The sequence below is a fragment of the Cavia porcellus genome, unplaced genomic scaffold (genome assembly GCF_034190915.1).
Source record: "Cavia porcellus strain 051 isolate PalLab524CR breed Dunkin Hartley unplaced genomic scaffold, mCavPor4.1 scaffold_13, whole genome shotgun sequence".
NCBI classification, from domain to species: domain Eukaryota; kingdom Metazoa; phylum Chordata; class Mammalia; order Rodentia; family Caviidae; genus Cavia; species Cavia porcellus.
The window spans coordinates 32,676,975-32,703,760 of NW_026947496.1; the positions used below are offsets into that span (position 1 = coordinate 32,676,975).

At 42.9% G+C, this 26,786-nt stretch overlaps 1 protein-coding gene across 7 annotated transcripts in view; it reads right to left on the bottom strand.

Annotated features, from left to right (window-relative positions):
• The window catches only part of Sipa1l2 (signal induced proliferation associated 1 like 2), a 172,559-nt gene that overhangs the window by 15,612 nt on the left and 130,161 nt on the right, over positions 1–26,786 (bottom strand). For 4 of the 7 annotated variants that reach the window (XM_023566576.2, XM_023566578.2, XM_023566575.2 and 1 more), the window contains 9 exons: positions 18,330–18,587; positions 16,030–16,113; positions 14,667–14,767; positions 13,951–14,054; positions 11,704–12,092; positions 6,305–6,523; positions 5,147–5,245; positions 3,842–3,995; positions 1,571–1,790 (listed from right to left, as the gene is read on the bottom strand). In XM_023566576.2, coding sequence (XP_023422344.2) covers positions 1,571–1,790; positions 3,842–3,995; positions 5,147–5,245; positions 6,305–6,523; positions 11,704–12,092; positions 13,951–14,054; positions 14,667–14,767; positions 16,030–16,113; positions 18,330–18,587 — 1,628 coding nt within the window. The remainder of the gene's footprint in view (positions 1–1,570; positions 1,791–3,841; positions 3,996–5,146; positions 5,246–6,304; positions 6,524–11,703; positions 12,093–13,950; positions 14,055–14,666; positions 14,768–16,029; positions 16,114–18,329; positions 18,588–26,786) is intronic. The other 3 variants (XM_013156429.3, XM_013156427.3, XM_063260049.1) reach the window with 2 other exon arrangements.

Here is a 26,786-nt window from a genome sequence, read left to right on the forward strand (position 1 = left end):
ATGATGCTAAGATCAGCAACTGCTAAAGGTTGAGGTTAGAGGGACGACACCAGATGTACAGAGGATTTTCCAGGCAGCAATACTACACTGCATGATTCTATAGTGCTGATGACAAGACCTTACACATTTGTCCAAACCTGTGGAACTCACGATACCCAGAATGTAGCCTAATGTGGACTTCAGCTGACAGGGATGCATCAATGCAGTTCCACTGACTGTGCCCCATGCAGCACTTGGGTGGGGGCTACTGACAATGGGGAGCCTGTGGCTGGGGCTTGGGTGGCCATAGGACTGGGAAAATGGAAAATTATAGTACTTCTTGCTCAGTGTTGCTGTGAACTTAAAATTGCTCTAAAAATTAAAGTTTACTTTTTGAAAAGTGAAGCTAAAAAACAAATATATCTTTCACAGTAAATAGTGCAAAGGGTGGGTTTAAGAGTGTGCTGACAGGTTCACCGTGTGGCACACAATCACACTGTAAGTGCTGCAAACCAGAAAAAAGCATGGGCATGGGAATCCAACTTTAGAGGTTTTGAAAAAGCTTTTAAGAGTTTTCCTATTTATAAAAGGAGAAGATACTTGGCGAAGTGTGGGAAATTAGAATGTAGCTGTCTGACCTTTCCTGTTGTGACAAGGAGTTTTAAAGGCATCTTCCGTTTCGGTGAATGGACCCTTTATAACAGTGCATTACATTACTTACAGGAATAAATTAGCTACATGAGACAAGCTTCATTTCCAATTATGTTCGACACTGTAAGAACTTTAATTTCATTCAGCCTTGGACATCTACATACATTATGAAAGTTAGAATTCACCCCAATGATTTCCATGATGAAATTTTAAAATCTGACAATAAATTCTTTTCTTATTAAGTTCCTATGCTTTCCTGTAAAGTAAAAATGAACTACAAAAAATTATTAAATTCTTATGCTTTCCTGTGAAGTAAAAATGTTGAAGAAAAAAAGAGAACCAACACATTAACAAAAGAACTAGCACCATATAAAAATCACAATTTTTAGAATCTGAAGGAAAACTATCAGATTGACCGGTGCCTAGTGTACTGGAGTAATGGGAACACAGGCGACTGCACCAGATCACAGAGCTGCACTCACACATTCTGACACCACCTGGCACCTTCCCTATCACCAAGGCTGCACTTTAGAGAGCCAGAAGGACAGAAAATGCAAACTTCCTTCCTCCTTGTCCACTGCCCACCAAGAAACCCATCTTCTTTGCCACAGTTTCCCTTTATAAAGATCAGGCCTTATGTACACTTTTTCTTTGAAGATAAAATAGCTGAGATGAAACAGAAATCACTGCTTAGCTTGATAAAAATGCCTAATGCAAATTTTTCAACTCCTTTCCAAATAAGGTAGCAGTGTCTAATCCGCATTCACATAATGTCCATCTTGGGGCTTTTGTATTTGAAAATTACTTTTAAAAAAGAAAAGAAAAAGAAAATATATCAGTAACTGATACAAATTTAAAAGACAGTTCCCACACCACAATGGGACTCCACCTGAAGAGCCTGTTAGCTCATTGGAGCTGCAGGATGCTGGCCCTTACTTACTTCGCAGGCTACCCATGCTGGGGGCAGGCTGGGTCCTTGGAGGCAGTGTGCTGTGGTAGGGTGGGGTGGTGCTGAACAGGATGTCGTTGGGCAGTGCCTGGTCAAGGATGGAGCTTCGGGAACTGCCGAAGGAGGATCCCCTCCGGGTGCTGCACACGCTCTCATCAGAGAGGGTGCGGTACAGCGACCTCTTTGGAGACAGGTTCCCATAGAAAGAAAACTAGAGTTAAACAAGATAGAGGAAGGAGACATTAAAAACTGAAGGCATGGAGGACACCTATCTTAAGCTATTGGGACAGCATCTTGGAGTTTCCCTAGAAAACTGAGGCAGGTGCTTTGGCCATCATAGCAAATACATCATTTCTCTGGCACATGTATTGAATTTTAATGTTCTCCTCTTTTGACACTATGTGAAATATTATCATGAATTAGACATGCACAGCTTTATTAATTCTGAAATGTTAAATGGAAGTTCCATAACGTTATAGAGGTAAGAGCTCTTAGAAATATGTAAGGCTGCCATTTCATGTAATACTTATTCAAGAATCCCACAGTGCCAGCTTGATTTTAATTGAAAATGACTACTTTTTAATATTAGGCAATTTCTGTATCAATCAACTATACTGAGGTTCAATCTAATCTAAATAACAAAACTAATTTTGAACACTTGCACTTTCTAAGTCGCATGAATATGCTCAGGAAAAATGGTTTTAGTCTAGTGAAAAGCAACTGTTCATTTAAAAGTATTACTTACAAATGTCTGTATTATAATTGCTAGAGACTGAGGTATAACAATGGATTATAGCCAGATTTAAAGGAACTATTAAAATTACTGTACATTAACTCCCAGACAGGGCAAAGATAATCATGACTAAAGAAATAAGCAAATATGAAAAGTTAAATCAAATCTGAAACTTCAGCAACTTCCTTTGTAAACTGGACTACATTCCTTTCACACAAACAATAGTAAAAGCTGGAATGTTCACATCAGGCAAATATAAAAATAGCTATTTACATTTGCTAATGTGGCAAGAAAGCTAAAAATATGCTCATTGTATGGGTCCCTTTCATTCTGTAAGGCCTTTCCAGCTGGTGAACAGTAACTGAAATGTGTGTGTGCTGGAGTTACATCTGTACTAGAAAAAGGAGGTGATTTGTCTTAAAAGAATAACATGTCAAAAAGTTGTTCCTACTCAAAGGAATGCAATGTGCACTCTGCACAATTGTCTGCTTTGCACTCAGCTTATACCCAGGCTTATACACTATCCCATCCATGACTTGGTGCAAATTACAAAAATGCCTCAAAGTGGCACAGTCTTAAGGGGATCTCTTTACACTCACTGGTAAGAGGCTCATAGTGTGGCTGTGAGTGTGCTGATGAACATACGTGCCAGCAGCACCTGAGAAGGCTACTCTAGAAGCACAGCACAGTTAACGCTGCACTGTTTTATGCATGTGACTCAGGAGCACCAGACTCCCTATCCACATCATGCAGACAGCAAGGGAACACTTGGCTTTCATTTCCTTTCCCCTTGACTGAGAGGAGAGTTGTGCTACATGTGCGAGGGATTCACTCCTGACTGGCAAGAAGGGATGATTGGGCTAAATTACCTAAGTTCCTTCTACTACTTAGCCTTATTTTAAAAATGGCTTAAGAAACTGAAATAATAAAGAAGCTATAAATAATTGCACTTGGTCTTAACTAACAACGTGTAACAACTGCTCAGCTGTGATGAGGGTGCACTGCTGAACACCAGGAGGCCATGAGGAAATTTCACCTTCCCAGGGTCTCCACATATCTCTACTCTGCAGAGCACAAGGTCAAGTCCTCTGTGTGAAGATGAGCAGGTAGGGTCAGGATGGATACTGGTTCATTTATGAATGGGAAGTCTGGGGATGTTCCAGGCTGGAGCTATGGAACAAAAGTCAGGTGGTATGAATATCAATGGCAGCTCCATCCTGGTACCTTATCACATGTCATTTCTTATGGTCCCTCAACTCTGAAACACAGTGACTATTATCTCTTTCTATGAGCTGGGGACAGTGAGCCCACCTCTGTCATTTAGCTAACACTACTGGAGCCAGGATTTAAGGGACATAGGATTGCCTGGTTTTCAGCTCTACCTAAAGACAGGAATCTGCCTCCCAAGGCTTGGTGATGGAGGTGATTCCAGAAATGGTCATGCCTGCACTGAGCTGCTGTGAGTACCAGGGGATGCCTGGTGGGAGAACCTGGACATCTAAGTTACTTTAGTGTTCCTGGTAACTAACCTTTCTTCTCCCTTCCTCCACTAAGGGACTGTCAGGAAGCATCAATTTCAGAAAGTCTTCTTTGGACAGGACATGCTGAGTTTCTGAAATGGCATCTCCCACGGTGGTCTGACACTGAGCAGCTGTGGCCATGACGTCTATCTCACTGTACATCCTGTGGGACAAATGAGAGTAGAAACTCAGGGACAGTGGGCTATGTGTGGCCAGTGGCACTAAGAATAAAAAAACCACAACCAGTTTCACTGGCGTATAAGTAGGTGCACAATCCTTAACTGTTAAGTCAACTTGCTGTGATCACATGGGATCCTATCCTTGGCTACTGAGGCAGACTCCTGAATAATGCAGAAACAAATCAAGTTCTCAAAGACCAGTGGCAAAAAAAATACGCCAACTCTTAAAATAGGTTCATGCTTTCCCTTCCCTAAACTGTGCCAGAAAACATAGTCTCAATAATTCATAGGGGATAATCACATCTTGTGAGCAATGCTGTGCTTTAGTGACTCAAGTTGTTTTCTCTGGAGCCCTGCACAGCAGCCCCCAACACTCTCAAAATGCAGAAAGAGGACATCGTGGAGCCTGGAGAATAAGAGTAATCAATCTAGGCTTGTACCAAGAATGTTTTATTATCAGTAATTTCACAAATCTGCTATGGATAAGTAAAGCAACTGTCTCCCTTGATTATTAGGATATAAAAATGTATTTAAGGAAAACAAAAGGCTATCAAGCTGAATTACTGTTCCCAGTCCTTTCCTGGGAGAAAGCTTAGGAGTCAGCGTGAAAAGGTTCACTCTGTAAATGCAATCCAAGCATCCAAACAGTCCTGGCAACAACAGGGTAACCACAGGCTAGCCTGTGAGTACAGGTGCATGGTCTGTATCACATAACCTGAAATATAAGCCTTTGGGAGGTCATAGTTGTGGCAAGAGCTGTAGCAGATGATCCACATGTCACTGTCACAAGTCTTCAAGATGCTTCTATTTCAAAAGTAGGGCCACCCTGTTTTAGTATGATAGTTGTCAAGGGAATTATTAGCATGAGAAGATTAAAACTAAGAAGGATTTATCTGGACATCTCCATAGCTTCTGCATTGTTCCTGACATGTCAGGCCCTGCTCCTGAGATCTGGAAGCATAGATGACACTGATGACATGAGCAGACAGCGTGAGGGCAGCTCTCCAAAACCTGCAGCATGGCTTTGCAGTAGAGGTGGCTGCTTTATGGGATGGCATGGCATCAAGGTGGAGGCCACAAGAGGGACCTGGGACCTCGAAGGGCTTTTACGCAAGACTACAAGGGAGCCCCTCACCTAAACATGGTGCTCACCACGGTGTCTGAAAGGCTTCTAAAGTACTTCACAGAACTTAAAAAAGGCTTGGCATGAATCACTGTAAAACCCTCTGAATCACTGTAAAAGAAGGATATATACATTTTTCTAACATTTGCATTTATAATAAAAAGAGGAAGCATAAAATTTCTTCTTAAATAGCTTATTTGCATTCAAGTCAAAAGAATGATACTAGTTCATGGATCAAATTTAAACTCTCCAGGGTCTCTCTTGGAAAGCCACAGTGCATCCCTGCCGCTGGGCACGCCCAGCACACTCTCCATGCCTGAGGACATAATTGGTGCACAGAGCAAAGCAGTGACCTAGTCACTGAGTACACACGCAGTTTTGGGGCTTCTGTGAGCAACAAGCAATCAATCATCCAGTGAGTGGAACCAGACTGGCTCTGCACTCCTGAAATGTGGCTACCCTATCTGCCTCTGTGCAGAGGTGGTCAGTACCAGTCTCACAGTGTCACCCAGATAAAATGCGTCCTTTCCCATCTTCCCCACAAATCCTTACCCCTAAGACAGAAGTCAGGCAATGTTTTTTCTTCTGTGCCGTCACTTACAAAGCCACACTAAGCAGCACACTAACCGTGGAATTCAAACTGCTCCTGACCAGCCATACACAGGGACATGCGCCTGCAATTCTAGCACCTTGGGAGGTGTGGTAGGAGGATCCCAAGTTTGAACCCAGTCTAGGTAACTTAGCAAGACTGTGTCTTAAGTTTAAAAAGATAAGCAAAATAAAAAGGGGCGAGGACACAGCTCAGGGAAAAGACTCTGGGTTCAATTCCCAGTACTATACCCTAACCTACCCTAACCAAACCAAACCAAACCAAAGTCCTTGATCTTGCGTAAAGGTAGAGATTATATTTATACCATCAATAGCATGTCACCCTAACTTTTCTACTATGGGCCGCTATTTGAATATAAGAGCACATATTTTCCTTTTATTTAAAAAACAGGAAAAATGAAGATTTTTAAAGAGCAAAATATAAATCTCACCATTTAAAGAGTTTAAAAAGATTGTTCTAAATTATTCTTTAGAAATGATACTTCCTCTAAGGGAGAAATACACTGCTCAGTCAGTCCTGAAAATGCAACACATGTCCCAGAGGACAGCCAGTCACCTTACCGGGGACACTCAGTCACTTCGGGCTCCTCAGGAGGGGGACTGCCTTCTGACTTCTTCCAGCCGATGACATACTTGTTGGCTGCCCCTTGTCTGTGAAAGGACTTGGACCCGGGAACTTGCTGACCACTGCTATGTGACACGATGTAGACTTTGGATGTATCCAGAGATCCGCTGTTTTTGGAGCAGTGTGTCGAAGGGCTTCCTGAGTGGTGAGAGCCACTGAAGAGAGACAGGCAGAAAAGTAGCAGCACTGTCACACTCAGCAGGCTGTAAGACTATCCTCAGTCCTCCTCTGGGCACATGAGTAGGAGGGCAGGGCAGCCTTCTTTCCAACCCTCACATGTCAGCAGCATGTCAGATGGCCCCATTCTACAGAGGCTGAGGCTGCTCACACAGGGGTCAATGGCAACACACACTTGTACGGACATTTCAAGAGAGGATGGCCAACCAGTGGTCAAACAAGAGGAAAGGCACTCAGCAGTCACCAGGGATGGGACAATGTACACCGCACAGAACAGAGAGGCAACAAGATGAATTCAACACAGCACCCACCAAGCTGGAATCAGCCAGGTCCCAGGGTGGTGGCTGACCTCTACCGTGAGTGAGGCAGAATGTGTGCAGAGAGTCTTGTAACCTGGGGAGACGCACAACTGCAGGGCACATGACCCAGTGACTTTCCACCCTGGTATGCACGCATGATGTGGACAGGAAACTGATCAATTCCCCAAGGGTCACAGCTAGTCAACAGTGGGTGCCCCAAATCACAGCAGACCTAACGGTTGCATTTGTGTAGATTATTCACAGTGCCTTAGAAATCATCCACTTACCCAAATTTGAAGACATGTAATATATGATAGTATTAACTGTATTTTTTTCCATTTGCTTTACAAAGGATATTTTTCTAATTTAGATTTCATTAAATGGTCTTTTATTCCACTAGTAAAAATTTTTAAAGTTAACTTTGTGAACAAATCTATTGAGCTTGTCTTTAAAAATTTTTAAAGCTAACTCTGTGAACAAATCTATTGAGCTTGTCTGATCAGCATTACAGTACAAATTTGTTTAGTAGGAGTAACAACATTATAAAAGCTTTTTGTATAGCTGGTATACATTCCTGAATGCTGGCAATAAACTTTTCATGAATCCTTTTTTTCCCCCGATGTTCCTAGAGTCACACTGCCAGTTTTTCTACTCATTTGCACTAAGGGGCATGGTGACATGAATAATGGTAAAACAACAGAAAAGCACATGAGCCCTTTACCAGGGAATGCAGAACATGGATTCTTTTTTTCTCACAGTTGATTTATTGCACTTTCCAACACCTTAGACTAACATGAGTACTGCTTTGTATTCTGACAGCCTTTATCTATGTGCCTGGTCCCCAAAGGAAGAAAAATAATTGTGTTTGGTGAACTAAATAGCTGAGAATCAGGAGAAAACAGGCCTGACACATGCTTGTCTGGCTTGTGGACAAGTTTTTCCTAACACCTGTGCAGCTGGTTCTCCTTCCCCTCCCACTAGAGTAATATCAGATACACAGTTCTATGCATACTTCATTCCTGATTACTGCTAGGAAGAACACTGCGTCAGGGTGAGAAGTAAGGGCGTGCTCAATGAACATTAAGAGAATCAAGGAAGTTCCTGATGCTGCCAGGGCTCTGGCACTATGACCTGGGAAGACCAACCCCACGTTCCTCTCACCTCTTCTGACACTGTGATGCAAGAGTGTCAACACCATGCTCCTCCCACCTCTGCTGATTCTGTGAACCTGCAGGGCAGACCTCATGTTCCTTTGACCTCTATTCCTGGTCACCCAGGCATCAGTTTGTTAACTCTACCACTAAGTATATAGTATACACTCTGGTTCCTACTTTCACTTGTTAAGGATACCTACGAGGTATGGGGTTCTAGATATACTAACTGTAATGGGTACAGGTGAACAAGAAAGGACATGCCCCCATCGCATCTATATACTATACTTATTGGTGGGAAGGTACTGATGAGTACCTGGTGTGGGGTGTTAAACAGTTAAGTACAGACTGGGTATGAAATCAGGACATGTGGTGGTGCTAGGCATTAGGTTGGCCCACCCCTGAAAGAGATTATTTTGCTACTTGGGCTATTCCTGGTGATAACCTAGACCCTCAGGCAGTGAGCATCCATGCTGAGGAGACCACATATCAGCCTATGGGTGAAGGGGACAATGCCTGCCCTCACTGGGCCTGGCAGTGTAGCCTGCAGAATCTCCACAGAACTGAAAGGATGGTTCCTTGTGCTCAATGAACAGATAGCAAGGTAGGACTGAAAATCTTATCACCTGCTCCCAAGCTCCACTTCACACAGACAGGAAGTGCTAAAGAGATTCCCTTAATGACTCAATTGGATCCTGAGCAGAACCCCACACCCCAAGTTGAGATGCATCTTCAAAGTCACCATCACCTAACAAGTGTGAGTAAAGGGCAGTCAAGTGGCACAGGACTGTGTTACTTAAGGCCTCTCATTTGCACCACAGTTGTGTATGCACCTATTTTAAAGTGGTGGGAGGAAGGAGGGTCAAGGAGAAATCCAGCCCAGCACTTTCATGAGCTTTCTAATTATCTCCTAACACATTAAATTAGTGAATACGTAAGGTAATCAAGAAAATTCTTTCAAATGCTCATAAATATCTCTTCCTCTATTTCCATGTTCTGAAGACAGTTTCCACAGAAGTTTTACTTAGCACAAAGCTAAGATACAAACTGTGACACCAGTTACATTAGTCTAAGAAGGTATCATGAAATAGTTGTCTTATTCCTAAGCTTTGTATAAGATGGTTGAATGTTGTAAAGCATCAAAAATGTCCCATTTTTAACTTGCTGTGAAATTCAGAAAGGAATAATTCAGGTAACCAAGTTTACTGATTTAGTACTAAACTTATGCTTTAAGTCAAATTATTATTTTTTTTCCTTTTTCATTTTTATTTTTATCGGTACCGGGGATTGAACTCACGACCGCCTGCTTGCAAGGCAGATGTTTATGCCACTGAGCTAAACCCCAGCCCCTAAATTATTTTTTAAAAAGGGGTAAATAGGAGGAGGAATATTTTGAAAGTTTTCATATCCTATAATCCTTCCTCAGCCTGGAGCAAACACAGGGCCTGATGGACACTGAGGAATTCACTGTTTTCAGTCCATTCCCAGAGCTCATTTCTTTCACCAGTAGCTATGGTCACCACTGCTCAGCTGCCTGGCTTTCTGGGACAGGCCCCAGCCCAGCAGAGGCCTCAGAATGCCTCAAGAAATGACTCTTCCAGCTACAGCAATTAAAGTCAAAGACATGAGAAATCAGGGAAAGCTGTGGGGTGCAGTAGAACTTGTCTCTTCTGCAGAAAACATAAAAGAGCCACTTTCTGCCTGGGAGAAATAAGGGCTAAACATGGGGCCTGCAAGTGGCACAGCGGTGTAGTCTTAGGAACACTGAGGTTCTAGAGGGCTAACAAGAGAAGCCTAAGGGGACCCAGTCCTAGGTGATACTACTGGTGCTGCTGGGCCAAGTGAAACACTGAGCAGTGAGCCAAAGTTCCACAAGCCAAAGTTTCCTGTTAGTTGTGTGATCAGTGAGTGTGGAGTTTTCTCTGGCAACATACACATCCCTGATTGAGATTCACAATTTCTGAGCAGTTGCCTGGGGAGACAGTGGAAAGGTCCTAGGGAGGCTTCTGTAGGCAGGAGTCTGTCCCCATGCACTCTATAGGGCACTGGACGCTGGCTCCTGGAGAAATGCCCACATGGCTCTAGGGCCTGATGGACTGTCCTACTATGAGGTTGTCCAACTTCACCCATCATTCAGAAAAGTTCAAGAGATGCAGGAACAAACTAGGGAGGCCTAGAGACAAGATTGAGATTAACAGCTTAAGATTTTGTGAGCAGTAGAATGCTGCCCACAGAATAGCTGAATAAATACATTTGTCATGGTCTATGTCTGTGTCCCTCAGGCCTCACGAGTTTGAATTGTGCATTTGTTATTCGTTCAGTGTCTAGTGCTTGGATTGATGGTGTCAGTGCTCCACCCACACAGGGATGGAGCCAGGATGTGATGTAATGGCAGGAAGAAGGTGTCTCTTTCTCTTTTTGCTGGTTCGAGTTTGCTGTTTGGCAGCTGCCATGAACTGCAGTCCAGCCATGCTCGCCTGCCTTGGAGCCAACTGAGTGTGGACTAAAACCTCCAAAAACTGTAAGAAATAAACCTTTCCTTTCCCAACTTTGGGCTTCAGGTATTTTGTCTCAGCAACGAGTAAAAAGTAACTAAGACAACATTTCTTCACCTCATCTTTGAAACTAAAGGCCGCAATCACAAGCTACGAGTTTTAAAGCCAGTGTACACCACGTTTATAGTAGCATAGTTTGTAATAGCACAACTCAAATGCCTGTCAATTGAATGGATAAAAAGATGTGGGGTTTTCTAGACAATGGACTATTATTCAGTTATAAAAAAGGATAAACTTAGCTAGATGAATCTTGAGATCACACTCTGAAGTGAAATCAGTTGGACAAACATATATAAATACTGCATTGTCTTTCTGGTGTGAGAAACTGAAAATATAAATAAAACCCAAAATGCATAACAGATATTATGAAATACAAAGAAACTGTTCAAAAAGAAAGGGGATCTAGGGAGAAGGGAGGGGGAGAGAAAGGAAGAGAAAAAAAGAGAAAAGAAAGATAAAATGGAAGCAAAGCTTTGTAAATAAGGAGGGTAAGAGCTGTTGAAGGGAGGGGAGGGGGACAGGGAAGAAACAATCAAGATGTGAAATGCACACATCTTGATTGTACAAATCAAGGTACAGATTCCTTAGGATGAATGTGATCATTATGCATATATCTAAATGGTACCAACACACTTAATTAAAAGAAACATGCAGGCTTATGTCAAATCGGAATTTAAAAACACTTAGTTAAGTGTTAAATATCTGCACTCTACAGTACAGTTCCTTTACATTTAGCCTCTCCATTTAAAAGTGCCAGCTGCCCAGCTGAACACAGGCTCACGGTCACATTAAGCAATGCGACCTCAGAAGCACACATGGTTGCGGACACAACCACACAGTGGTAGCCCCAGTGAGTGGTACTCTCACATCTGTACTGAATCTGTGCCTCCTTTCCAGATGTAGGTGTGACATTGTGAGGCATTAGTGGCCCAGCTGGAGCAACTAATCTGTGAACTTTTCCTTCAAATTTAAAAGGGAAATGAATCACCAAAACATGACTCAACATGTACAAACTGACAATTAGATTTTAAAAATAAATACTTCCTATGTAGACAGTGGGGCACACACTGACAACTGGCCTCAGACCTGCTCCTGGTCCCCAATGGGGAAGGCCCAAGACATTGAAAGGGGCAGCTTGGCACATGCAACTCACCTGGAGTGAGACGAGATCTCACTGAGGTCACCCATGCTGCCATCAGCAGCCCCACTGGTGGAGATGGTAGAGGCATAACCATGCACAGCATACATCTTGGCTGGGTCATCGTCAGGCCCGGAGACTTCAGCCCCATCGGTCCACTGTTCGGCCCGACTGTGGATGAGGGACCTGCTGCCTGCCAGGTGCACAGGGCCAAGGAGGGTGGCTGGCATGCAGGGGGCTGTGTCGATGCCGCTGTCTGTGGATGCCCCTTTCATGTAGGTCAGCCCCATCAGCTCTGGGTCCATCAGGTCCCCTGACCCAAAGTGCTTGTCGTCACTGTTGCTGGAGGTGTTACTGGACAGTGTGTTGCTGCTGGAGTGACTGGAGCAGCTCTTGTCCCCAATCTTGAGAGCAAAGAGAAACAGATGTGCCCTAAAGTGAATCCTGACCCAATGCTACTTGATCCAATGCAGAGCTACATCCTGGAGCCTTATCCAGTCCTTCCACTTACTCCTATATGGACAGTAAAGTTTGTTTTTTTTTCTTCTCCAAAACAGCAACAAGTCCCTGCCTCATCAAAACTCCTATAATTTGAGTTAACGGGCACCATTTTTTTTAGGTCTTTGTTCAGTTACCGGTGCATGAAGCATAAGAGACATAGCATCATTCACAAGAATGTAATCAATGATGGTTACACAGGCTAGGAAGGGAAAAGGAGATTAATCACAGGAGAAAGGCACATATATCAAGAAAGTGTTTTGATGACCCAACTATGGGGCAGGAGACCCAGGTTTGAGTACAACTGTGGGGCTTGAGGGCAGGTATGCACCCCTTCTGCATTTACTGCACTGAACTGACATGGCTCCTGTGCGCACGCGCGCGCGCGCGCGCGCGCACACACACACACACACACACACACACACAAAGTGCTTCTTTTTAGCCACAAAGCACCATGTAATCTCGAGAATGCCCTCTCAGGGAACCCCAGCCAAGATCTGTCCCACAGGTTAGAGACAGACTCTTCAAAGTAAAGAGATGTGGGATGGGGGATTTGGTTCAGTGGCGTAAGTGCTTGCCTGGAAAGTGCAAGGTCAATCCTTGAGTTCAATCCCCATACCAAATAAATAAATAAATAAATAAATAAGAAAAAAAAAGAGAGATCTGGAAAAGGCTCAGCTTGGATTCCAAAATGACAAAAGCAAACAGAATAGAATACACCCTGTCTGTCCAGTGTGCTTGGACAGATATGGCCCTTGCCTGGAAAGTTAACGGGACTTGAACACCAGCCAATGGCTTTAGGAGCCAAGGACAAGGTACACCTGGATGGTTTCAAAGTGGTTTGGCCTTTCTCCTCTCATTCTATCAAATCTAAGTAAAACCCTACCATTTCAGTCACACACTGATACCCTAAAGCCCATGCCTGTATCTTGCCTCCCTCTGCCAGAGCCTTTGCAGTGAGAACTGCAAAGATGGATGTGAGTGGACACAGCTAAGGCCAAGTGATTCAGACGCAGGCTGTGGCCAGAGCTCCAGGAAGAAATGTTGTCTAATTCTGCTAATGACAGCTGTAAAGTTCATTGATGATGGCTGAAAAGCCAAGAGCTGATAAAGTCTCTTCACCTGCACATTTTCAAAACAAAGCACTTTAAAACATTCAATTTCTTTGACAAGAACTAGTGAACAATGCCTTTTTCTTATTTAACTGGAAGCTTTTTTTCACAGAGGCAGTCCTCATGAGGCCTCGTCACACTTCTGCAAGGGTGGTGAGGCAGTGCACATGAGTGACAGAGGACATCTCGTGGAGCGGTGTTAGCCTATGTGCATATCAGTGGTCGCTAGAGATGCATGTGAGGGTTCCCCACAGACAGCCTCTGCCCACATGGGTTCTTCAGTGTCTCTCCTGCCCCCACACTGTTCAGTGGATGAGTGGTTAACAGCACACCAAATGTAGGGACAGAAACTCCTGAATACTGGCTGGACACTGAGGCTGAGAAGGCTGTGATATAATCCTGGCTCTTCCAGTAATTTACTGTAAGACAGTTCTTTGAGTTGCTTTATAAATAATGGGAACCAAAAAATTGCTTTGTATCACATTTCCTGTAAGACCCCTGAGTGGCAAACGGCACGTTTCAAGCACTACAGGCATGCACACTACCTTACCATGTGCTGGGATATGCTGTGAATCCTAGGCACTCCCAGGAAGTGTGCTGCCCTACTATGTGACACTCCTGACAAGGGGAAATCACCATGAACAAGACTTACATGAGAAAGCTTATTGGGAGAGTCTTTGCAACTACCATCTTTCTGCAGGGCTCTTTCTTTGTAGGTGTTGAGGACTTTGGAAGGCTGGCCATGCCATTTGGATTCTGTCACATAAAGAGAGGAGAGGAGAGTTGAATTACCAACTTCTGGCAGTAGCAAAAGAGCCTCAAAATACAAGAATTAAATGATCCTCTGCATTTAGGACTTCTAGTTCTTGCCAGGGGATATGCCCAAGAGTGAACAAAATAAGCGCACATTAAGTCTTTCATTTCTACAAATACCACAAACACAGTCAACCACAGCCAACCACAGCTAACCACTGCCATCTATACTGAACCACAACCACACTACAGCCAACCACTGTTATCTACGGCCAATCACTGCCATCCACGGACCACCCCTGACACAACTCAACCCAGAGCAACCCACAGCAATACCATGCTGCAGTCAACCACTGCTACATGCTATACCACAGTCAACCACAGCCACACCATAGCTACTCACTGCTACACCATCATCATACCACAAATACCCACAATCATGTCACAACTACCCACAGCCACATCCTTTCTTCACTGGGAGGCTCAGTTAGTCATCTCAGCCTGGTGCACACAGGTGCCCCCCAAACAAGAAGTGAGAGAATGAATGAATGGACAAATGTGTGGCAGCACCGAAAGGACTGTGAAGGGCATCACTGCCTCAGGATTCCATGTTACCTGTGAGCCCGCTTCCTTCTATGGCATCCTCACGCTCCCTGGCCCTGTCACACTCCAGAGGGCTTGGGACCTGGTGCTCAAGCAGCAGAGGGGACTGGCACCTAGAGAGAATGCAGAGCTTAGTCTGTCCTTGCTAAGTCACCTGCCAGTGGGGAACAGATGTGCTGGCTTCTAGAAAGGCCACGCAGTGGAAGCCCTCACATGAAACTGCCTTCTGGAAAGTGGAACTCCAGTGTCTTTGGCCAACCCACCAGATATATCGGGGCATCAGCAGTCAGAGATCACCACAGGGTGGACACAGGTAGCTGGATGACATTTTTCATAGATGCTGAGGTGGCCACTTAGGCCAGACACCATCCCTGCCAACTAAGGAAAGGCTCACTGTTCTGGATTAAGTTTTCTCTGTGTCTAATACACACACCACTGATACATGTAAGTTATTCAATTTTTTTAGAGAAAAGAAAAAATGATTAACTCTAGCTTATATTGAAGTGGGCTCAGTTTATGAACACCCCAAATAAGAAAATATAACATCAGAAAAGGAATATGTGAATCAAAGAAAATGTACTCACATTAAAATGTGATTCTTATTTACAGAATCCAGGTCACAGAAAAAATACAGAAAAGCTCTTTCAATTTATACAAAAAGAAAATTAAACACCTACCCTCTATGTTTAATATGCAACTAATTAGGAAAAATTACTTAACATATGAATGTTAAGACCTGCATTGTCTAAGGTGAGGAACACATGTAACTTAGACTATGAATACCTCCCATCCAAGCCCAAACTAGAAGAGCTGGGATCCTAGGGATGAGCACAGCCCAGAGCTACCCATTGCCAGTGACCTCCAGTGCACCCACACCCTCTGATCACGCTGGCAACCAGCTCTGTACTATTCATTCCTCCATCACCAGGCTTCACCAGGTCACCGCTGCCAGGCTGACACCACACTTGCCCTTCTGCCTGCAGCTTTGGGCGACCTCAGTGTCTCAGTAGGTTTCAGTAGGAAGCAAAGGTTCCCTGACACTGACCCTGCTTCTCTGGTTTACAGCGCTGATTCTTGCTTGGCAATTCACACGAGGGGAAAACACCCAAGGAGCTCTGTTGTAGAATCTCCAAATTTTTATTATGTTCAGAAAGCCTTCTTCACCAAAAGGAAAAACTAGGCTCAGGATACAGGCTAGTAAGCTCTGCCTATATGGAGATGATGAGCATCTGTCACTTAGTGAAAGCACATTAGGGATTTTCATGCTCCCCAAATGGCCTCCTGGATGAGCAGGTGCACAGTAAATGTTCTAGAACCAGTCACAAACACACAATCTTCCCAAGGAGACAGATAGGAAGGTAGAAATGAGCAGTACCCGTCATAGCCCACTTGTGGTCTCCAGGGTCCACTGCTGCTGGGTCCCGGGTCACTGGAGGAGGACTGGTTGCTGGGAGAACTTCTGAAAGGAAGGTAGTTATTACTGGGTCACCATGTCCTGGTTAGACCCTCACCTATTGGCACTGTTCTACAAACAAATTCACTTTGACTATGAAAAAGGAGGAAGAAAAACATACTGTAGTACAAAAAAAGAGTAACCATGGATAAATTAAAAATCTGTGATGCTGGGGCTGGAGATTTCGCTCAGCAGCATAAGCGCCTGCTTGGCAAGTGTGAGGTGATGAGTTCGATCCCTGGTACAAAAAAAAAAAAAAAAAAAATCTGTGATGCCCCAAGGCTTCAGGTAGTTTATAGTTGACAATTTAGCTCAAGAAAAGAGATAGAGTGGGGCAGGTCTTCTTGGTCTAAGATTTAAAGCACAGAGAGCCATCCCTCCAGTGAAATATGGAAAACTGTGAATAATACCCCAAAGAACACAGAACTATAAAGACACCACTAACTCAAATTTCCCAAAACTTAATGCAAATATATTGGCTCTATATCTAAAACCTCTACAGAAATTTGGCACCACTTATTTTCACACATCTACTAAATGCAATCCTATTTATCTTTTTTCAGACAAAGTGAGGAATATGCATAAGAACTTGATGAGATATGCTTGCTAGCTTCTTTGGCTACTGGACTCCTCCTGGTCTTCCCTGTAATTTACTAAGCTCTACCTAGTAAGTGCAGGAGGCTGTGCAGACTCCTTCCTTCCAGATGCTTCTTGCTGTGGCTCCTCCTCTCACCAGAGCTATTACGCACATTTTTGAATGTGGGAAGCTCAGGACCCAGCAACCTTCAAGTAAGGAGACCCAGAGCCAAAACAACTTTACATTAAATTAAATTACTTTTGCATCCACTCTGGAAAGATGCATGGAGCAGGCAGAGGATGATTACATGTGCCAGTCTCACTGATTCTAGTTAATATTTCTAGAGTTTACTATGTGTCACATCTGCTTCTAGGCATTTCACCTATAATAATGCACTCAGAATGCCCTGATGAGATGCGACCATTACTGTTTATCCACCAGATAAGGAAACTGGGCAGCCTGGCTCCTGGTATGTGATAACAACTTATCAGACCAGGACCTGACACATTATCTGAAGGAAGTTGGTGCACCTCAATGGACAAAAGTGAAAGTGAAAATAAGAGGAGTAGGAATTAACAACCATAACTAAGTAATTTCAGTTTTCTTCCCTTGACATGACCTATGAAAATTAGGTACTCCAAATTCTCTCCAGCTTCTAGTACTACTGGATTTAACATTAAACAAATGTATTTTGTTCACTGAAAAGTGAATCTTAACATGCTTATAATCCCAACATGGACTGAGGCAGGAAGACGACTGAGTTTGAATGCTGGTTGGGCAGGTGAAACTGTCAAAAACAAAAACAAAAAATGCCAAAGCTGGGACTGGGGGCAGGGCTAGTGATATAGCTCAGTAGGAAGGCCCTGAGTTAAATTTGAAGTACCAATAAACAAACAAACAAATAACAAAACCCCCAAAACTAGCTCATTAACTTTAATTCTATCTACAATTCTCCACTGCCATGTAACCACACATATCCACAGGATCTAGGGATTAAGATGTGGAAATCTTTGGGGACCACTCTGCCTGCTATATACCAACTATGCATGCTGGGAATACTCCTTATTCTAAGAATCTTCGGGTGTTTAAAACCCAAGCTTTGACAATCACCCACTAATCAGATAAAAATATAAAACAGAATAGAAAGGAAGCAAACTACAGAAATGAGCTAACAATATCAATATGTTAAATTCCACTGGAAATAAAAATCAATCTTAGACCCACTCAATTCACTTTGCTCAGGAGGAGGAGAAAAGCAAAGTGCTAATGCTCCTGGTGCCTCTCAGCCCTCCACTTGCACTGAGATGATGAAATTTCATCATTCCTGCCTTGGTTTTACTTTATTTGCCTGAAGGCACATATAGAAGAGTTCTAGAGTACTTTCACCGAGGTAGTTTGGAAAGCCAGCAGACATGGTGGGCAGGTATCAGATGAAGAGGGCAGCCTGGGGTCATGATGGGCAGGGCAATATTGTATCAGCACGCAGCAGGAAAAGGAAAGGGCTGCACTCTGAACACCACATTTGAGGTCCCTACCCACCACCCTGACCATCAGGGGCTCAGAACAAGCTAATGCAGAAGAGGTCATACCAAGTAAGACTTTCCTGACATTCTGCTGTTTTGGTCCATGCCCAGAGTGGCATTACCTGGTGCCATCAGGCAACTTCCGGTCAAATGAGGTGCTGCGGGGAATGGCAGCCTGGGTCTGCTGGAGTAGCTGCTGACACTGCAGGCGATCAGGTGTGCCAGGCACAGGTGAGGCTCGAGAGAGGGGCTGCAGGGCTGGTGTGGGCACACGGTGCCATGCGTTGTTCCTCCTGAAGGGGGTCTTGTACTCGCAGGGCGCACCCTCGCTGTCTAGCTTGTACTCCACCAGTGGAACACGGCAGAGCTCTGAGCACCCTCTGTGGGGCCGAGAAGAGACAGTGAGAAGGAGGGGTGACGAGGCTTATCAAGGGTGTGCCCACCCTTGCACATGGCACTGTGTGTACTTTTGGGGATCACTTTGATGAAACAAAGCCACTCACCCTGAGCAGCATCTAATCTACAGTAAAATACTGCTCCCTGTGTATGTTTCCCAGGATTTATTTTCTTTTCGACCAGCAATCAGAGCTAAGGGATTAAGGGAGGCTGCTAGGATTCCGACAGGCTGCCAGGGGGCCAAGGCCTCACCACGCTGGTGAGGAGCTGGGAAGCTCCTGATGTGACTATGTGATCACCCAAGTGCTCAGTTCCCAACAGCCTCCTGGGCACTGTAGGTTAAGTATTTTAAATATACTTGTGGGGAAAACAAGCGGTATCCTCTCCAAGGAGAAGTCAAAGCCCAGAGATGATGAACTGTTGCTCAAAGCAACAGAGTAGGACCCCGCTGCACTGGAAGCCACAATTTGGCTTTCAGAACCAGAAACAGGATGGCTCCTTTCAGCAGGGGGCACATATAGAGAGAATATAAACATCAGCTTTCTGGTTTGTGCTGAGTGGCACAAGCATGCCTCAATGCATCAATCTACACACTCTGCAGGTGTGCAGTTCACTATTCAGCAATCATACCTCATCCAACTGTAAGAAAAACCTTACCAGATGAAGTGAAAAGCTTCCATCTGTCTTGTTGCTTTGTGCTGCAAGGAAGCCTTGGGTTAGGCACCACATGACAATGGTCAGTCCACCTGGACCAGGTCAGGTCACCAGATCACTAGTGTCAGCATGTGGGCTTGGCAGATCCCAACTGCTTTGTCTATCTTTCCCTAACTACAGTCCTTCCTTACAAAATTCCAGCATATCCACCCTCCTGAAGGCTTCAGTGCCTCTGAGAGCCCCAGGTCATGCTCCCTGGCCTTTGTGTGGCACTGACTCCCCCATGGTGCCTCTAGGGTCAGCGGCCGCATAGCCACCACGAGCCATGATATGCTATATTCCAGAGAAATGGACAAATGAGACAGAGGGACCCCTATTTCTTTTTTTCATTAACTGAAAGTTGAAAACTAACACTCCGATTCACTTTCTTAAAGTATGGTGGGAAAATCTTGGTATGTGAATTTACTTTTTTTTTTGATAAAAATCTCAACACAGTGAAGTATATAAGATGAAAAATTAACATTTGAATGGAGACATAATAAGTGTTTAAAAATGTAAACTATCCTACTATTGTTAATATTTACTGGATGCTAAAATGGTAATATTTTGGACATGTTAAGTTAAAGATGTTATTAAAGTCACCACATTACGGTCCCCAAGGTTACCTCCTTCAAAAGTCTGCTCATGTGCTAACATGACCTGTCAGGCACTTAAGCCACTTCAGCTTGGAGGCAGATGTCCTTGAGTCTCTCACTAACTATCGACCTGCTTTGTGCCCACATGGCCATATGGTGCGGCACAGCAGCACACAAGAGCATGGAGGTCCCAATTGTGAGCACTAAATCACATCAGTAGGCCACGTGGTGAAGCATGGGCACCCGAGCCAGACATTCTAGCTCAATATAAACACTGCTGTTTGCCCTTTTGACCTCTGCGAGAGTAAGGTAATGTTCTTACAAATAACTTGTTTCTATGCTAAGAGTATAAAAGTATTTCAGGCTCTTTAAAAATCATCTTGCTCTGCAGAGATTTTTTAAGGAAAGACTATAGTTAGGGAAAGATACCTCCTTGGTCAAGGAGAACCAACTTCAACTGTGAACAAAATGTGGAGATGCCCATGACTAAAGTGTGACATGTGAATTCAGAGAACTGCAGTGTCCATAAGGTGAAGGCCAAGGGTGTGTGGAAGTGGAAGGGAGGCTACAGGGTACACAGCTGCTGGACACACAGCCCTAGTGGGGAAGCAATAGGCACGGCAGGAAAGCAAAGTGAATGAATAGTAGAGAAGGGGCTTAAGGCTCAGGTTCCTTAGAAAGTTGGGCACAGAGGAAGCTCCTCCCTGGGCGTGTGAAGGTCCCCTCCTCTACTTCTGAGGGGTAGGGCTCTCTGGGATTGCCTAAATGGGCATACACCCCAGGCCTGAGGCACAAAGGAGAGCAGGGAGGAAAGGAAAAGGCCAAGTCAAAACCTCTCTGGAAAGATGAGACTCTACTTTGGAAAGCTTTATCCCCAGATATGTGAGGACAAGGCTCTACCCAAAAGATAAGCAGATGTCAACTACTGTTTCTGCAGTGAAGCTTGCTCACAACTGGGTCTTCAGGGAATAAGGAAGGACTTCTGATATTTAAAAACATGACAGCCCAGACAGGCACAGTGGTGCATACTTGCAATACCAGCACTCAGTAGGGAGGGAAGAAGAAAGGGAGGAGGGTCACAAGTTTGAGCCTAGACTAGTATATATAGTAAGTTTAAGGCCAGCTGAGACTATATGGCCAGATCCAGCTTCAAAATATCTACCAAAAGAAAAAAAAAAAAAAATAACAGCTAAACATAAAAAAAAAAAAAAATCTACTGAGACAATTGGAAGGTAAACTGAGAAACTCTCCAAAAATAACAGGAAGGAAAACATAAGAAAATTAAAGCTCAATCTGAAGAGTCCAGCTTCTACCAAGTGTTAAGTAGTGCCAAGGAAGAATGTGACAATTAACTGGTATCAACTTGAATAAGAAACACCCAGCTGATTGGTTTAGCATAGTTTGGGTGTGGATGATGGACTTATTTAAGAGGGAAGACCTGCTCTGGTTGTAGTGGTGCTAACCAATGGGCTTGTATCCTGGATGGAATAAAAAGGGAAACAAGAAGGAAGTCTTGTTTCTATTTGTTCGGAGGAGCTCCAGTCTTCACCATTGCCTTTGGATGTCTGTCTCCAGGCTTCTAGCGCAGATGGGACTCTGCAATGAACTCTAGGCCTTCGATTTTCAACTGGAACCTTTGGATCTCCAGGATGCAGACAGCCCTTTTGCATTCTTCCACATCTTATTCTATAAGTTAATGTATTATAAGTCTTATTCTTCTACAACTTATTCTAAATATATCTATATCTTATATTAAATATGTCCCTCTAGTGAATACTAACCTGTACAAGAGAAAGGATGGGAAGAAATTAGTATGAAATATTATGAGAAAATTCTTAGAAATAAGATTGGCAAAAGAAGATTGAAAGGTTCACAGAGCAACCAAAACACCAAATGCAGAGCCTCTGGAAGACACATTGTGATGGACACTTAAGACTCCTGGTCAAAGATGAAATCTCAAGGTGTAAGAGACCCCACAAAGGACTAAACAGGGAAGCTCTAATGTTCTCTACAGCAAACTAGAAGGCGCAAAAATGTGAGAAAAGTAACATAACATTTTGTATGAAAATTCTTTCTTGAATTCTTTTTTTTTTCAAAAATTCTGTTCAATCAATAAATCTTGGAGCTTAGGAGAGAAAGATACAGAGAGAAAGCGAAAACAATGCTGCCCTTTAGGAAGTCAGGAAGAAGGACAAACTAGATCATGCTGGAGACCCTTGACCTGCCCCATAGGGAACTTTGCATATCAGTAAATGCCAGTGTATACCTCCATTTCCTTCTCCCAAAGAAAAATTAATTTCTTTTATCTAGTTCTCTGGATATTTGTTTACCTCTATTTCTTTTACTTATTTTCTGGATTTATTAAATTTTGACACTTACTCGTCAAAGTCAGTAGTCCAGATTTACATTATCTTGTATTTTTTTAAAATGCTGATAAAGCACTACCATTTTTATGCATGGATGTGTATTGTTTCCTGATGTGTTCCTACTTGATACCTCCTCCCCCTGGGGCTACTGATTATTTCGTATGGTCAACAAAATAATTGAAAATCATACAAGTGGGATATTACAGTAGGATGACAAAATATCCAGAGAACTGACTCCGGCCTCCAACTTATACTCTAAGCAATCACCGTATCTGCAGGTGAGCCTGGGCTGTGTTGTCTAATGTTACCACTGCCTGAATACAAGTTAGGGAACCTGACTGTCACCAAGGTCAAGGTCCTGGCATTACAGTGTGAGTGGGAGGAATGTGAACTTCAAATCCTGTGGACCAAGAGGCAACCAGCATTGCCTGCGCTTGTCTGGGCTTCAAGATCATTTGATTGTTTCTTCACAGGAAGAGAGAAAGGAAAGCCAGATGGCTAAGTGGTGTGGTCTACGTGATTCATGCCCACAGACTTAATCCTTTAATAAGACATTATATTTTAAACTTGAGTCTTAGAAGGAAAACATTATATAAATGCATAATCATGACTAACATTTGTGCGAGAGATGGCAAAAAGCTGTGCATGTATTAAATTGAGGGATAGCTCACAATGAAATTATTTTGTTTGGTCTTTTAAACATTAAAAATTGGCATCCTTTTGCCCTAATAAAAAGTGACTGCTCTCAAAAGAATGGCTATATTGTGTCTTAAAATCAACATTAATTTTGTGAAAACATGATACTTTCAGAGCACTAGTCTCATGAACTATATTTGCTTTACTTCTCTAAGATGTCAAATACCACTGACTGCAATGTAAGTTTCAGATCCAGTCAAATGCAGTTTTGCTTCATTTGCATGAAAAATTCCTTCAAGGAATTTCAGCCAATATTCAGGAAATAGGCAACGGTGTAAAGCAATCACAAATGAGCAGGCAAAGATCCTCTTGATGCAGTACCACAGAGGTAGATTTGCATCTGCCCTCGCACTTACTCTCTCTTCCAGGGTGGTTCTTGCATAGGGCTCCAGAAAGAACATCCTAGTTCCTCTGAAGTGGCCAACCCGGGCTGTGAGAGAGAGCCCCACAGTTAAGTATCTCTGGCCAGCAGGAACAGGTCACTGGACACCCAAATAGGTTAAAAAAGACCTCATACAAAAATACATTTCTGAGAAAACTGCACTGCTAATCTTGTGTGCAACTGAATCATTTTTCACTTTTTGTTTTCCTACAACAGCATAAAAATTCAGATCTCATTGATACAGAGGCATGACTTCCTTTAGACACACAAATCCAGTGTAAGGGGAGGGAACCATACTGTTAATTTTCGGGGCATTTTTCATAGTTTGTTTGCCAAACGAGACACTAGAAAATAGTAGAGGGAGGTGGTGAGGTCACTCATATGTGAGCATACTGATTTCCTCTCTGCTCCACAAATGCACTCATCATCGACTTAGGCTTCCAATTATTTGGCTAGGTGGGGATCAATAGAAACTTAGCTTCAGGGTAAAAAATAAATATAAGCATTTCTTGTCTAAGCCAGTAAGTTTTTTGAGTTTAATCTCCCTCACTTGTATATTCTGAAAGGCAAACCTTCCAGGTTTTGAGGACCAGGAAGGTCACGCATGATATGCTAGTCAAAAAAGTAGCACTGGAAGCCATTAACTGATATGGGTTCTGAAAGCTGGAATCTCAGAGCCCTTCTGTTTTATTGCTTCTAAAAAAACACATTATATGTCCTTCTGAACTCACCACGGTGGGCTTCCTCAGATGTTTCATCCTGCACCCAGTATATCCATGAATTGATTCACATATAGTTCCTGGGCTTTCTTCCTAGTTCCCACAGGCACACTTCTTGGTAGATAAATGCCCATTTCCTGGCTGTAGGGTGTGTTTGCTCTCATAGTTATTGAATGACCACTAGTTAGACTGTTCTCCATTGAAAAGACCACCTGGGCTTGGGCTGGGAACCCAGACCTGCCAATGGGCAGCTTAGTGATGTGACAACCACTCAGACACTGCTCCTGAACACACAAAGTAGCGGCTGAGGGCAAGGTAAGATTAAATGAAACAAAATACACAAACTCTTATTATGTGTAAGTTTCATGAGAAAGAAATTCATTACAAATAAACAATTTTTGCTTCCACGAAAAAGATGAAATCGGTACTAAACTGCAAAAGTTTAAACTTTTGTGGGAGTTCTAGATAACAGACATTTACAGAATTCTGGAACTTTAAAGTTTAATCTTAAAATTTAGAAAAAAACTTTAAAGTTGCAAAACTGTCTTCATTTATTTTTACCTATAGAACCATATATCATTATTCTATTATCTTATTCTTTTCATCTTACATAAAAGTAGGACACATAATTTCATGTTATGCTACTGAAAAAAACAAGAAAGAAGAGAAGTCCTAGGGGGAAAAATGAGTAGCAAAACAAAATTAAAAACCTGGAGAACTGAGACAGTTCAAAGGAAGAATGTACATTCTTACCAAGAGGAAAAAAAAGCCAAATGGACAAATTAGCTGAACCATGTAACCCATGGGATGCATTTAATCACAAAACCTTAACTTGGATTTACTGTCCCAGAAATTGTAACTGGTTTCACTTCCTGTGGCTGCATCAGAAAACACCAAATGGAACTTGATCACTGCCAGGTCCTCTTCAATTCCAATCTACCACAACACTCACACCTCAGTTTCCACCCACAGCAGCTGGTTCTTGTGAACAGTTGTGCAGGACAAAGGAAATATTCCATTATTCAAGAGGGGTCAGAGGGGCAGGCAAAGCGATGCCTCTAGTCAGCAACAGAGATATACTTGAACGCATGTCCTCTGACTCCAATTCAGTGCTCTTTCCAAAACACATGACCATTTTTTGTTTTGTAGAAAGTCATCCTAGAACAGTTTATGTAGTTCATGTTGTATCATTTTCCTATGAAGTACTAAAAGAATCTTTAGAAACAAAGAAGATTCCTCAAATAAATTACCTGCTTCTTTTATATTATGCACTTTGTAAAAGAAACCTTTTATAGCCCTAGGGATGAAAGCAATCAGTGATATTTTAATCATTTTAATGTCTATTATGCTAAAAGCCTCCTAATAGCTAAGAGTCTTTCCGAATCATCCAGCAAGCTGACAAAGGTAAGTGATGCTCATTTGCTTTAGTCACAAACTCTTGCTGGTACATACAAAGAAAAAGAAAATAAAAGCTTTAGACAGGAAGAGAATCATACAGTATAACTCAGAGTAAAGGTGAGGACTATGTTCAGACCTACAATAGGCACCAGGTGAAGTATTAACTTCAACACATCTCCTGTTTCACACAGAAATAGACACCTAGACCACAGGTGACAAAGAACATACCTAGATCACAAAGCCACTGAACTGAGCCTTCTGGGAAAAGGTCTTGAACTCCTAAGACATGTGTCACTCTGAAGGGGCAGGAGACCATCTGGACACCAGTTGCTCATCAACACTCTCCCTCTCACCTCTAAGAAGGCTCCGAGGCAGATTGTATATGCCAGCACCTAGCACAGTGCTGGGCAAGCTCAGAAAGTTCTTGCTTTCTCTTTTCTTAGAAAGCTTGGGTGCAGGTGTAACATTTTATTGCATTAAGGGTAGTGTGATAAAAAAAAATGATGAATGTTTAAACAGTGCTGTTAATTATCCTCAGAATCCTCTTTTTGCTTGAATCTCACTTACTCCACTATTCTTGTCATTTTCTGAAGCAGTTTACAGTTTAAGTTTATAGCAATTGCTATTAAAAAAAAACCATTATGGTGTGTCCTCATCAACCTTATTTACCGAGGTTGGCACTGTACTTCTTGTGGCTCTTTCCCAAAGTGAAAATAGCCAGGAAAGGTAAACATTTTCAACTGCTTCAGGACACTGAGGCAGCCATGGCAGTGCACTGAAAGATATGACACAGGACTTCGGGAACAGCTTCAGAAAGTGGCAAGAAGGAAGGGATAAGTGTGTACAAAATGGGCGGGGTATTCTGAGGGTTTTAATGGCAATGTGTCTTTTACTATAATAATAATTTTAAAATCTTGGTATTTTTTGATCACATGTTATACAATATTTCAAATTTATTTAGAGAAGATTCCCAATGGCTATTTGACACTGGACTTTTGATGAACCATGTCAAGAGGGGAGTACCGCAAGCTATCAATTACTAAAACCTGTTTCAATCCTGCCAACACAAGGTGCCTTTCACTTAACGGAATGCCCAGGCTTCTGCTCATTCTCTTCACTCCTGCCACTTAACAGGGACAGTGCAACATACATAGTACAAAACAGCATGGTATTAAATGTACCACTGATTACTTTGGTAGCGTGCTGGAGCTTTTTGTACAGTTTGAAATCCTTATTATTAAGCAATAAGACACTGGTTTAGTTTGAGAAGATCATTTTAAAAAGCGAGGATGTAAATAGGAAGTACAGTACTATATTTCAGAATGCTAGGAAA